The sequence below is a fragment of the Malaclemys terrapin genome, chromosome 17, assembly GCF_027887155.1.
Source record: "Malaclemys terrapin pileata isolate rMalTer1 chromosome 17, rMalTer1.hap1, whole genome shotgun sequence".
Lineage (NCBI taxonomy): Eukaryota > Metazoa > Chordata > Testudines > Emydidae > Malaclemys > Malaclemys terrapin.
Genome location: NC_071521.1, coordinates 14,493,185 through 14,505,451, shown reverse-complemented (window position 1 = coordinate 14,505,451; position 12,267 = coordinate 14,493,185). Strand labels below are relative to the sequence as shown.

At 45.8% G+C, this 12,267-nt stretch overlaps 1 protein-coding gene across 1 annotated transcript in view; it reads right to left on the bottom strand.

The window, feature by feature from the left end:
- The window catches only part of MEGF9 (multiple EGF like domains 9), an 83,714-nt gene that overhangs the window by 17,135 nt on the left and 54,312 nt on the right, over window positions 1–12,267 (bottom strand). Inside the window, exon 3 of the mRNA XM_054007764.1 lies at window positions 892–1,031. Coding sequence (XP_053863739.1) covers window positions 892–1,031 — 140 coding nt within the window. The remainder of the gene's footprint in view (window positions 1–891; window positions 1,032–12,267) is intronic.

Below are 12,267 nucleotides of genomic sequence, written 5' to 3'. Positions count from 1 at the left end.
TATTTGGGTTATAGCTTGCATTCAGCCAACACCTGAATAATACATACTTCTGGTGAATAGAAGGTACAGCAAAACGTAAGCTCTTTCGGGTCAGGATCATCTTTTGGTTATGTGTTTGTATAGGGTCTAGAACAATGGGGCCCTGCATTCCTAGCTGGAGCCCTAGACATAATAAAGGGTCAATATTGCTGTCAAAGTGAATGGCAGAGCCCGCACCAACTTCAATGGGAAGAGGATCAGATCCAAAACAGAGTTTGTGGTGGAAGTAGATGATTTCATGCCCTATGCACAAGTCCAATTAAATGAAAGATACAAATCAAAGGGATGAGATTGGAGAGATTAGTCTTCTGAGGGCTGTAATACTTGGTCTAATTCTGGTGGTTGGGCTTGGTGTGCAGATGGCTAGGTGGTATTTAGTGGCCTGTGTTACACAGGAGGTCAGACTAGATGATCTGGTAGTCCCTTCTGGCTTTAAACTCTATGACTCTAAATACAATGGCAGAAATCAGGGGACAGTTGACTACAGGTACATCTACACAGGAAGCAGAAACGCACAGCAGCAAGTCTCAGAGCTCGGGTCTATAGACTTGGGCTGTGGAGCTAAAAATAGCTGTGTAGACGTTCCAGCGTGGGCCGGAGCCTGAGCTCCGAAACCTAGGGAGGGGCCCAACTGTCTATGGAGCTATTTTTAGTACCGTAGAATCGAGCCACGCGAGCCTGAGCCTGTAGACTCAGTGCCGCGGGTTTCTGCTTGCTCTGTAGATGTACTCTAGACTAGACGGTAAGGACCCAAATCACTACTCACTCACCACTGCAACCTGGCTGACATCAATGGAGCCCCACCAACATTACAGAGGAGAACTTGGCTCTAAGCGGTCAGAAGCATTGTACCTGTTAAGACATCGCAGCTGTTGGAATAGTTATTGCACTGGCATGGTTCACAGCTGGTTTGGTTGACCCAGTAGTATCCATCGCGGCACTGGTCACACTTGAAGCCGGTTACCCCAACTTTACACTGGCATTTTCCAAAGCTGCGAAGGAAAAAGAAACAAGAAATTTAAATGTGCTACTTGACGACTCGGTAATTTCTGTTCTCACTCTCATGAGTGCAATGCTCTCCTTCCCGAAGGGGGAATCTGTTACAATGTCATGCACATGCAGCAAATGTTCACCAGAAATGTAAATGCTGGAATATAAAACACAAGGGAGTATTACTGGAGTGCAAAACACCTGTACTACCTCATTGAGTTCATGGGGTTGTGTGGGTGTAACTGCACACAGAATTTGACCGTGTATTAGCTTTCAGTTCACACTTTATTGTCTGATAATGGTCCCTTTCTGAGCACAGCAACTCAATGACTCATCCCTCCCTTTGAAAGAGCTCTCTCGTTGACTTACACATCTCTAGGTATTGATAGCAATGGGTGACCCTTGTCATAGACTGTGAATTCTTGAGGACAAAGATGTCTTCCTCTGTGACTGGAAAGCACCTAAACCATTTTGGGCACTACTGCAACGTAGCAGCAAATGAAAGAAGATGATGACAGTTCGGAGTTTGAGTTTGGTTCAGATAAGTAACCCCCTAAAATCAGATGCTTAACCAAAGCTTCTACAAACCTCTTTGAGTGTACAAAACCGGACTGGAAATTTTGTGAGATCAGGAATATTTCAGTGTTTGAAGTTCTGATCCAGGCTAGAAACTAAAAATGAAGAAAATTCCCCCCACCATATCTGGCTATCCCAATATTTCAGAACTTTTTTAAAAGGTTCTCCTTGAGAAACGGGCAATGTCATTTCCTCTGGACCAGCCCAGCCATCTATAGGAATGATAGCATGTTACAGGGGCCGGAACTGGAATGGGGACTAGAACTGGGCTCTATTTCAACCTCAACCACTATGAGCCGGCTCCAAAGCCCACAGAAGGCAATGAGAGTCTTTCCAGTGACCTCAACAGGCTTTGGAGTAATGAGCCTTTACGTAGCACCTTTCACCTGAAAATCTCAAAGCACTTCACAACCGTGGATAAGTAATGTCTCCATTTTACAGATGGGAAAGTTCAGAGATGCAAAGTGACTTGCCAAAGATCACAGAGCCAATCAATGGTGCTTCAGAACAGCTGTGGGTCTTGATCTGCCCACCTGTAAAATGGGGACAATAATATCGCCTTATCTCATGTGTGTATGTGGAGGGGTGGGGGGGAGGGAGTTCTAAGGATTAATCCATTAATGCATGTAAGACACTTTGAGATTTCCATATGGAAGGAGCTATTGAAGGGCAAAATATACATATCCATGTATAACACGCATTCCAGTGCTTCTTAATTCTCCTCCTTTTATTCAGCATCTCAGCATTTGCTGTGCCATCCTAAACAAACATCAATTATTCTGGACAGTTCTTGCAGGGGAAGAAGAGACAACTAACCGCATCTACGAAAAGCCGATTAACACTAACAGAGGCTGAGGTCGAGAATAGCTGGATGTACTATTTATGTGTTGTTTTTAATTAAACGCCGTAGATTACAGTGTTTTTGGACAGCACCATTTAAAAAAAATTAACATACTTTGGTATTTCTCTTGATAGTTTGCTTGGCAAAAATAGGAAATACCCAAAGCCCCCGCACCTCCCTCCCCCCCACACACACACTGAAGGAAAACCCACAAATCTAGCCCAAGAGGCTAAACAAAGAAATACTTTCAAAATATGAATTTCAGACACGTTTAATGGACTGATTACAGAAAAGAGCAAGAAATAGGTTTCATTAGCCTCCACGTCATATCAGGAACTGCAGCTGGCAGATGCAGAATTTAAAGAGATGCTGTTAGAAAGCTCAGTCCCAAAACGTAGCTTTGACAATAAAAATAGGGTTTCACAAAACCTAAAGTTAATGTTTTCATGATGTTTAAACCCAAAGCAAATGGAAACCATTTTTCATTTGCATTTGAACATTTCTCCTGCAGGATTTGCAGCACAGAGCTACAGTGTCATGGAGCTAACAGCTCTGTAGAAAACAAGACTGATTAGACTGATAAGAAAGTGAAACCAACTAGACCTGTCATTCTAAACCTATGCCACAGCAGGACTCCCTTTCCCCTCTAGCTGGGACCTCATCCCATCTACCAGTACGGACAAGGGTGGAATAGTTGTGACTCCCAGATCAAGAATCCATGAACTAGTCTAGCTTCATTGTACAAACTGACTGAAATACATCGGATTTATAAGCTAGACCTCATCTGCGACAGATCTAAGAGGAAGCTTGCAGTGATGGTTAAAGCACAAAGCTAGGAGTCAGAACTCCTGGGTTCTATTACAACAAAGAAAATATTCTATTATATATAAGGTACTTATATGACCTTCATCTCCCTAGTATTATGATACAACTCTTATCTGAAGCAGAAAAATGGCCATTAAAAACAGCTGAGGCGAGGAAACAGCAGTTTTTAGTGTCAACAGTTACAGTGTATTCTTAACATCCTTTGGTTTGAGCTTGTCACAAGCAAGGAGCTACTTATGGTCCTGGCAAGTTGCAGTCTTGCATGAGTTGAGAACAAGTGATTGCAACAGTGGCGTTGTGTCCAGCGTGCAGAAGATTACAAGGGGTTTATTTATACAGCTGAGGGTGAAGGAAGTAGAGCATGAGCCTGACCACGAATGTGGTTGGAAGCTACAATTTTGAGAGATTTAATAAACCTAAATCCTCCCATACTGACTCTTGCCAAAGGAAGACAACTTGCAAGGGACCATTCAAGATGGAAATCCATTGTACACGCCACCATGGCTACATCATAGCCTTTTCTGCCCTCCCACAACTATTCTGCATGGACAGAAGAAGGCTCTCTCATCAAGAATGGCGGTAGTTGTGGGAAGGGGGAGATAGAATAGACAGTGCTAATCAGGGCAGGCATGAATGGAGAGGGAGGAGACAGACCTGATCTGTGAGGGGGACTGGAGCAAGCCCAGAGAGGGCTTAAAATAAATAAAGCAATTTTGAACTGGATCATCAAATGCACTAGGAACCTGAGGGAGGCTGAGGGGATAACAGGTCCGTGCTGCGTTGTACCTGTGTGAAAGTGACGAGTAACCCTCCTGCCCCCAACACACACATATTGCTCCCCTAGAAGGAGGATGGTCTTGTGGTTAGGGGGCTAGTGTGGGACTTTGGAGCCCTGAGTTCAATTCCCTGCACCATCATAATCTCCCCATGTGACTTTGGGCAAGTCACCTGATCTCTCTGAACCTCACTTCCCCACCTATAAAATGGGGATGACAGCACTTCCCTATCTCACGGGGATTGTCGGTTGAAATACACTGAAGAGCGCTAGGAACTTGGCTACCAGGGAGATGCAGCAGGAGAGACACATGGTGAGATGTAACCCTGGCGATGTGCAGAATGCATTTCCATCTTGAATGGTCCCTTGCAACTCTTCTTTCAGCAGTATGTTTTTTAGGTTTCTTAAATCCCAGTGGCCACTGCTGGAGTAGCATAAAGGAGCTATAATGCAAAGAAGAATGGGCTCCTTTATGCTGCTCCAGCAGTGCAAAGAGGCCATAAAGTGGGTGGATATGGCCCCTGGAGAATTTCCCTTGATTTAGAGGTAATCCCTTTGTGACAAAGAGCCAGCACAATGGGTCTATCCCACTCCCCTGGCATCATGGTCAGAGGAAAAGAGGAAATATTGGAGCTACTCCCAGTTTCTGAAATGGTTCCTTGTGGCCATGAGCAGCCAGGTGCAAGTTAGAGCAGCCCAAAGGCTCAAAGATAGGGTAAGTGCAAAGTTCCTGCAAAGGGCATAGCTCAGTCAGAACTGGTCCTTGTCGCTCTCTGCTTCGCTGATTATCTCTGCCTCATTTCAAATTTCAGCTGAAAAACACAGCCGTTGGTCTCCCTGGCTATAGTTGATTTCAAACTGAACTCTAACCGGGTTTAACTCCGGCCAGTATTCGGAGATGGCGTACAAATTAAGGGCCCAGTTCCTCATGTGAGTAGTCTCACAAGTCCCATTTCCTAGAGTGGTTTCAAATTTAGCCTCCAGAATCATTTCCCTTGATTCTGGGGCATTCCCTATTATTTTCTCACCTTAATATTGACCAGGCATCTATTTTAACAGGACCATTCTCCCCAGCAACCTCTTTCCAGCCAGACTCCTGCTTCATTTTAAACAAAGTTTTTTTCCTAGGACTCCTCTGTACTTAAAATGTAGTGTTCTTGGGACAACACCCATGGATTTTACTTGTTAGATTAAAAATAACAGGATAGGAAGTTATTTTTAAAAAGTTTTGGAAAGTTTGGTATCAATGCTTCTCTAGGAGGACTTTTCTCCACATTACACCCGGCACAGAGCCAAGTCTTGCATGTGTAAGATTAACTCATTCAGCAAATATAAAGCGTTGCCTGTGGTCACTGCTTCTATAGGATAAAGCCCTTACAACACTCCCTTTCAGAGCTCCAGCCCAGTGAAGACTGTTGAACACTTTTCGAAGCAAAGGTCAATGGTATAAACATGCTGAAATCACAAAAAAGCCCTGTTACCAGAGCAATTGTGCCCATAAAAAATCCAAAGACTTGAAAGAAAAGACCCACAGTTTAATACTTGAAGAGTGAGAACTGAATTGGATTTGTAGTGCAAGCCAGGAATATTTTGGGGAGGAAGACTATTAAGACACAGCAACATAAATTGCTTGGTTACTATTTCAAATGATTAACCATGCGGAAGCCAACAAGTTTTTAGCTCTCCGCGTTCATGCAGTGGAAGGCCCTGTTGGAAAATCTTGATTTCTGGTACCACAGGGTGGCTGCCCGCCTGGGATTCTATTTGGATCTGTGACAGTACATACTTTATACAGGGTGCATGGATTGTACAGTGCACTCCAGTCGGACACCACCTAGTGATTCAAATAAATTCTTGCCACTGCAATGCACAAGAGCATTTAACAGCCCAATCTGGGTCCCTAACAGCACATGAGCATGGCAGGGGTTTAAAAAGTCTGGGGCTGATGCACCATTGCACTGTATGCTAGCAGAGCACAGAGATTTAAATGGAGTCACCTTGGCGGAGAAGAGGAGTAGCACCGAATAAGGACCCTAACAGTTGCTGGAGAATATGGTTTGGGAACACTCCACAGGCTAGATCATCAAGAACCTGGTCCACCAGGGCTAGCATGAAGGAAACAGCACAAGTTAGAAGGAGAGGCACACGGAAATATTACTGTGTGTGGACACTGTTCTCAGATGATCTGGACAGATAAAGGAGTGGAAAGTCTGAAGGGCAATTGCCGGGGGGGACATAAATGAGATAAAAGACTTGCAGAAAAGAGAACCCCACATCAGAACCAGATGGGCTTGTAAAACCTGGTTTGGTTTGGTTTCCGTTCACCAGGGCTGCATTCCCCAGGGGGAATGGCCATATGGGGTGCAGGAAACCCCACACCTCTGCAGAGTTGCCTCCAAATCATTCCTTGGGGGGCAGGGATGCCTCTCTCCCACCCACCCCTTTTAATCAATGGCAGGGGCTCAGGCACTTAGCGAGAGCAGAAGCATCAGAGGATCTTTGAACAGGTCCCTGGGCCAAATCACTCCATTCAGGAGCTGGGTTGCTACGTGGCCCACATTGGTAACGGCAACAACATGACCCCCTTGTCGACAGCACTGGAGGGTGAAGTCATAGGGGCCAAAGGGTGGCTGGGCAACCATCCAGGACCATTTTTTTGGCTGTCAGCTGGCTACTTGGAAACCTTCCTAGACACACAGGGAGCATACTACAGAGAGCAGCTGATGCCGGTCTCCTTCCCCTGATCCTACCCCACACCATGTCCTGAAGCTGCAGAGCACCTATATGCTGAGGGGAATGGAGATCCTTCTGATCAGCTGCCGTCGCCACTATCCCCACAATCTCCCTCATCTTGTGGTTTGTGCAATGTGCTATCCTCTGCAACGCACAGCAGAGAGCTGGCTGAGATGTGACACGGGGGCTAGAGGTGTAATACCCCAGCTGGCAGTACATCCCCACGCTAGCTCTGATCAAGCTAAAAATAGAGGTGTAGCCATGACAGCATGAGCAGTGGGGTGAGTTAGCTGCCCCGAATATGAGCCCATCTGAAACTTGGGGTGGTCAACCCATCCTATCACTTACACCACTGCAGCTACCCTGCTGTTCTTAGCACGCTAGCTCCATCAGACTAGCGCGGTCCATGTAACCCAGCTGGAAATTACACCTCCAACTCCAGTGTAGACATACAGGTGTGTCACACTGTGATCCATACATTGTGCAGTACAATGAACCTTGATGAGACTCCTGCTGCTGTCAGTGGGAGAGTTTCCCATGTCAAAAGGGCCTTCAAGCTGTGATGAGCCCAGGATAGATGAGAGGAGGCATGAACATGTCCTAAGCAGCTGTCCATACAGTATAGTGCTATGGGATACAGAAAATCAATAGCCAGTTGTAATAGTTTGGGTTTCCTTTACAAGTGAGGAATCTCAGAGTCCATTGCTATAGGACTTTTTTTTAAAATACATTTGATAGCATTCAAGAGCAGGGGTAAAATTCTCTATTCAATTTTCTAGGACAAACTTCCTATAGAAAAGTTAAAGAGACAAGGTGGGTGGGGTAATATCTGTTATTGGACCAACTTCTGCTGGTGAAAGAGAAATCTTCAGGCTGCACAGAGCCCTTCAGATCTGTGTCAGCTTGAAAGCTTGTCTCTCTCACCAACAGAAGATGGTCCAATAAAAAGATAGGACCTCACCCACCTTATCCAGGGACCAACCCAGCTACAAAAATGCTACACCCAACTCTAGCAGAGTTATCATTCTGCTACTAATTTGTATGGGACATTTTCATGGTGGAACATGACCATTAATACTGGCCATGAGCACACTGAGCCCTAACACAACCATCACGACCTAGAGGTGGATTTTCACATTAATTAATCGGGACATTAACAGATGAGGAAAAGAAGAGCAGAGGAACCATTAGCACATGGTTCACTTTCATCTCCTTGCTCCTCTGGTTCCATGACGGCCCTCAGAAGCCAAACGCTTGCTCCCCAGTGCTAATTTAATCACACCTTCTGAGTGCCGATTCAGAGGCCAAAGGAGCCCCAAGCCCATTATGCACCCCCACTGAGGGCTCCTTTTGTGGAAGGGAGAAGAAGGACGGCTTTATTGTAGCAAACATTGGGTCATTGTGTGAAACATTCTTCGCTTTGTGCCAGTGGACAAAATGTGTGTATATGGAATCCATCACCGGAGCCGGAATACTTAACAGCTCTGAAAGGGCATTTTATAAATGTCAAAGGGCCAGATCGTCTGGCCAAAAGCGCCGCCTCCATAGTGCCATCTCCCCCGCCCCGGGCACGGGTCAGGGATATGTGGCTTCAGAGAGGGGGGTCTAGGGCCCTGGCATTGTGCTCTACAAGCCCCATGGATAAGCCAGCTGAGATACCGCAGCCTGGACTGTCTTAACTCCTCCACACTATTAATGGGGATCCTAGGAGCATCAGTGACTGGGGAGAGCAATGACAGTGCTTCTCCTGGGGAGCCGTGCTGTCAGGGAGATGCAGCACAGTGGCCCCAAGCCAGTGGAGACGATCCCAGGAGACGCAGGGGTAGAATCACTCCCCATTGCACAGGCAGTCATTCTATCCTGACAGAATGATTCCGGGGGAGATTCGATAGAAGGGGTCTTCCAAGGTTGTTATTGTTTGTATTATCGTAGCACGCAGAACCTCCTGAATCTGGACCCCATTGTGCCAGGGGCTGTACAGAGCCAGAACAAAAAGACTTTGTTCCAAAGGAGAGGTGACCCAGGCCAATGACCCCTTTTCAGGGCTTATATTAACCGAGATAAGGGTACTCAATGGCAAATAGTGAAATGCTATCAGACAATAAGCACAGACCTGTAATGCAGCTTTAAAAGGAAATATTTATGGTGTGGTGAAAAGTTGCCTGGGAGTAACAAAAGATTTGTCTAGGCCAAGTTACTCTGTGGCCAGCTGGAGTGTAAATCCACAGGGCACGAGTGTGCCATGTACTAATTGTCCATGTGGATCCTGCGACCATACACTAAAAGCTCCCTAGTGCACTCTGCTCTTAGACTGGGTAATTAACTGCACACTAGGAAAGATTTAGTGGGCTGTAGCAGGATCCACACAGAGTCTGTGGCACACCAGCGTGCTGCAGCTTGCCACGCCAGCCTGCCACACAGTAATGGTTCATCTAGACAAGACTTAACAGCAGCACTTGATCTTTAAGCACCTGATCCTGGATGCCTTGCCTGCTGAAAGCTCCCATGGGGGAGAATGGGAGTTGGGGATGCACCAGGAATGTAGGATTGGGCCATGGAGCATTAGAAGTGTGAAGGACATTGACATTAGCTTGCTCTACGTAGGGATATGGGGCCAGATCCTCAGCTGGAGTAAGTCAAAACTGACCCACGGAGTGACCCCAATTTACAGCAGTTGAGGATCTGGCCCATAGTTTCGTTAGTACTGGTTACCTGAAGTCCCTGGGACTGCACCAGCGTAACACAGAAGAGAATTTGGCTCCATGTATTTTCTACACTCAGGCCACGTCTACACTTAAACCACTACAGTGGCACAGTTGCAGTGCTTCAGTGTAGGCGCTCGCTACAGTCAGGGGAAGGCCTCCCCGGCGCTATAATTAATCCACCTCCCCGAGAGGCAATAGCTAGGTCAATGGAAGAATTCCATAGCTGGGTTGACCTAACGTTTAAGTGTAGGCTTGGCCGGAGCATCTGATTCTCCTCTCATTAACCAGCATTCATTTTCCTTCACAAACTGGTATGAGCAAGAGGAGAAATAGCCTCTAAGTGTTTATTCGCCCCATTGTCAATCAGCCACTGCTGTGGATCAGGAATTGAAACCTCATCGCTCACGGGCCAGGTTAGGGGCTGGACTATCCTGCCTCTTAAGTTACCAATACCAGGCAGAGTTAAAGCAGAAGTGACTGGCTCACACAAATCCAGAGAATGTACATATGTGAGCCTTTTTAGTCATCTTTTCTGGATATTCAGTAATCAGAAAAACAAGGTTGTGTCTCTTGGCAGGTTTGTCTGGTATTGTCATCATTTTTAAAAAACACCCTTCTGGCAAAAACCCAATTATGCAGATGTCCTGCCTAATGAAGTGTTTTTGCAACCAAAGGAAAGGGCCCTCAAGATTGTAAAAGTGATCTCTCCTTCTAGGGCCTGGAATCTGCACTGTTACAGCCTTTATTCTCCTATTATGAAAAAAGCATTTTTGCAAAGATTTTAGAGTCGGATTTTGACCTTCATTACAGCAGTGCAAATCCAAAGTAACTCCGTTGAAGTCTGAGGAATTACACAGGTGCAACCGCTCAGAACTTAGCCCCTAACAGTTCACTCCATTGTTGTTGTTTTCATTATGATAGCACCTAAAGGCCCCAACCAAGACCAGGGACCCATACCAGGTATTGTTGGAACATGGAGTAAGAGACAGTCGCTACCCCCAAAGAGCTTACAAAGAATGGGAAGAGAAACAGGCAGAGAAAGGTAAAATGATTTGCCCAAGGTCACGCAACAGAACTAAGACTAGAAGGCAGATCTCCACCATCCCATAACAGTGACCTAGCCACCAGCTCACCACACTCCTGCTTCCTAGACTACAGTGAATACTTTAGATCGAGGATTTTAGAAGTCTTGATTCAGTATTTTTAAGAGCACTGATTCATCCAGCAGGTGAGGTGCAGCTCTAGGGCAGAAACATAGGAATGGGGAAGCCTACTGAGGGAAATAACAGCATTTCTTGGAGGCCACAGCAGCTGTAAGAGAGGGTAACAACCAGCAATTTTCTGCTGGAGGAGCCGTCAGTTAATAAATTGCTTCGAGGGAGAGAAGTTTGTGAATTACTCCTGTCAGCAAACAAAAGTAATATCCAGGTTCACCATTTACCGACTATGGGGGGTTTAATAAGCTGTAAAAGACGAGAAATCATAACAGATACTTAGCTAATTTAAGCACACAACAAAACATACTCTTAGCCACTTTCCACTGCTTTTATGTTGCCCACATGTAACAATTTCCATTAGAAATAAAAACTCGTTCATTCCCAGAGGTGCTGACAAGGCATTATTTGGGAGATGAACCATCACTTCCGCTCTGCTAGTCAATAAACGTGGGAGTAGTTATTTTAAAAGAAAAAAATAAAGGTTTGGGCTGGGTTTTTCTAAGGGGCACATGGGAGTTAAGCGCTCAGGGCCAGAGTTAAAGGGATTTAGGCACCTAAAGACGCAGAGAGGTGCATAGTGGGATTTACAAAAGTGATTATGTGACTTTCAATGGGAGTTCGGTGCCCAACCTACTTAGGTGCTTTTGTAAAACTAGGCCCACTAGGCCACTCGCTATGTCTTTAGGAACCTAAATACTTTGGTGAATCAGGCCCCCAGCTCTCAATGCCCAACTCTGCTAGGCTCTTTTAGAAATGCCAGCCTTTATGTACTGATCATACCAAACATAAGGCTGGCTGGATCTGCCAGTAACATCAGCAATGCTGTTTCAATCCATGGGAACAAGGCAGGCAGGGTCAGCCTCTCAAAGGGAGACCACTACACGGAGGGCACACACGGTGCCAAGACTGTCTATCAAGTGGAATTCCCCTTTCAGACTCAGTGCATCCTCTGCTGCAGGGGAGACAGTGATGTATAAATGTTCCTAGGGAGGCTCCATTTTCATGCCCTTTACTGGGCATACAAGGCGTGAGATCCCCCTCCGGGGGCAGAACATCTACACTTTGACATTTACAAGCATACCTTACAATTTATTTTTAAGTGGTACAGAATGACAAGATATCCCTCTAACATGACATACCTCACGCCTAAGGCTACATGCACGAACCCTGGGTATCTGCTGAAAACCTCTACAAATTCAGCTTTGAATACCAATAGGCTGCCCTATTAGCTAGACAACTGCATAACGAAGCAGGGAGATAACAGAATGCTGTGCAGTGCTACAGTGCATTTCAGCCAAGGATCTCAGCCTGAACTAATTAAGCCTCAAAACACCCCAGTGAGGGGAAGTAAAGATTGCTATCCCCAATTTACAGATGGGGAAACTGAGGCGTGGAGAAGAGAAGGGAATTTTCCAATGTTGCTTGCCAAATCAGTGGCAGAGCCAGGACCAGACTTGACTCTCGGTCCCTGCTTTAATCTTTAGGCCTTGTTTTCACTATGAAAACAAGGTGCATTTTTAACCCAGGTCAAGTCAATCCCCGTGAACTAAGCAGTGTTATTAACCT